The sequence below is a fragment of the Caenorhabditis briggsae genome (genome assembly GCF_000004555.2).
Source record: "Caenorhabditis briggsae complete genome, chrV, whole genome shotgun sequence".
Classification (NCBI taxonomy): Eukaryota; Metazoa; Nematoda; class Chromadorea; order Rhabditida; family Rhabditidae; genus Caenorhabditis; species Caenorhabditis briggsae.
The window spans coordinates 2,977,364-2,978,312 of record NC_013488.2 but is presented as its reverse complement, the minus strand read 5'-3'; the positions used below and the strand labels follow the sequence as shown (position 1 = coordinate 2,978,312).

General features: G+C 42.3%; 1 protein-coding gene across 1 annotated transcript; it reads left to right on the top strand.

Moving 5' to 3' along the window:
* Positions 1–104: 104 nt before the first annotated feature.
* CBG16960 lies at positions 105–940 on the top strand (the record flags this gene model as incomplete). The annotated part of the gene is made up of 2 exons (XM_002648793.2): positions 105–146; positions 212–940. 2 exons carry the CDS (start codon positions 105–107, stop codon positions 938–940), a joined length of 771 nt encoding a protein of 256 aa, XP_002648839.2.
* Positions 941–949: the final 9 nt, after the last annotated feature.

Below are 949 nucleotides of genomic sequence, written 5' to 3'. Positions count from 1 at the left end.
ACGGCGAACCGTATTTGCACAACGAAGACGACCGTTATGAATACTACTTGAGTCGCACGGATCTTATGAAGCAATTGGCGGCGTTTCGCAACTTTCCAGGAAATATGGACTTTTTTGAGGCCGAGCTTTCTGCTCCATATCCGTTGGTGAGTTGTTGCGGGGCCCTTAAAGGAGGTGGGAATCGTGTTTTTAAATCCTTTAATCATTCCAGGCTGCTCCAAGAATCTACATCAGTATGACTAAAAAACCGTACATCTACAAACAAGATCTACTCTGTCAAATGCAATTAGTGATAATGAATAAGGACATGAGACGTAATCACGACAACGTTGCGTTAATGTCTTGTATCGGGATTTACATGCGGACCAAAGAGGAGATGATGGAAGGAAAATGCGAGTTCGCGCCATTCGAAAATCTCAAAATCGATCAGTTTGAAAAGGATGTCACCAAACGATTCAAATACGCCAGTCAACACAACAGAAAGTTCAAATTGAAACAAAAGACATTCGAGAGCGTTTTTGAGAAAATCAAAGAGCTCATGCCACTAAACAAGCATGATCCGGAATATAAATCACTTCGAAAGACCCTCATGAGATTTCACAAAATTGCGCCAGTGGAGGAGAATCTACAATTCTACGATTACACGGTCAACATGCTTTACGAGATCACTGACGAGTTTGAAAAGTTCATCGAAGCCAATAAGCCATGGTTCGTTCCAAACGTTGAGAGCCCTGCCTATGTTCGCGTTCTCAAAGAGGCCAAAGGAAGTTTTGTTTTGGGATTTGAGCTTTTGAATGAAATGCAACGTTGTGGAATGGATACTATTGATCTTGAGGAGAGGCTCAAGGATAAGGATCCATTGTTTTGTATGGAAGTTCGAGATGTGCTTCCGATCACTTTGAGGAAGCCTGTTGAGGTGAGAACCTTGTGGACGATATAAAACCGGACA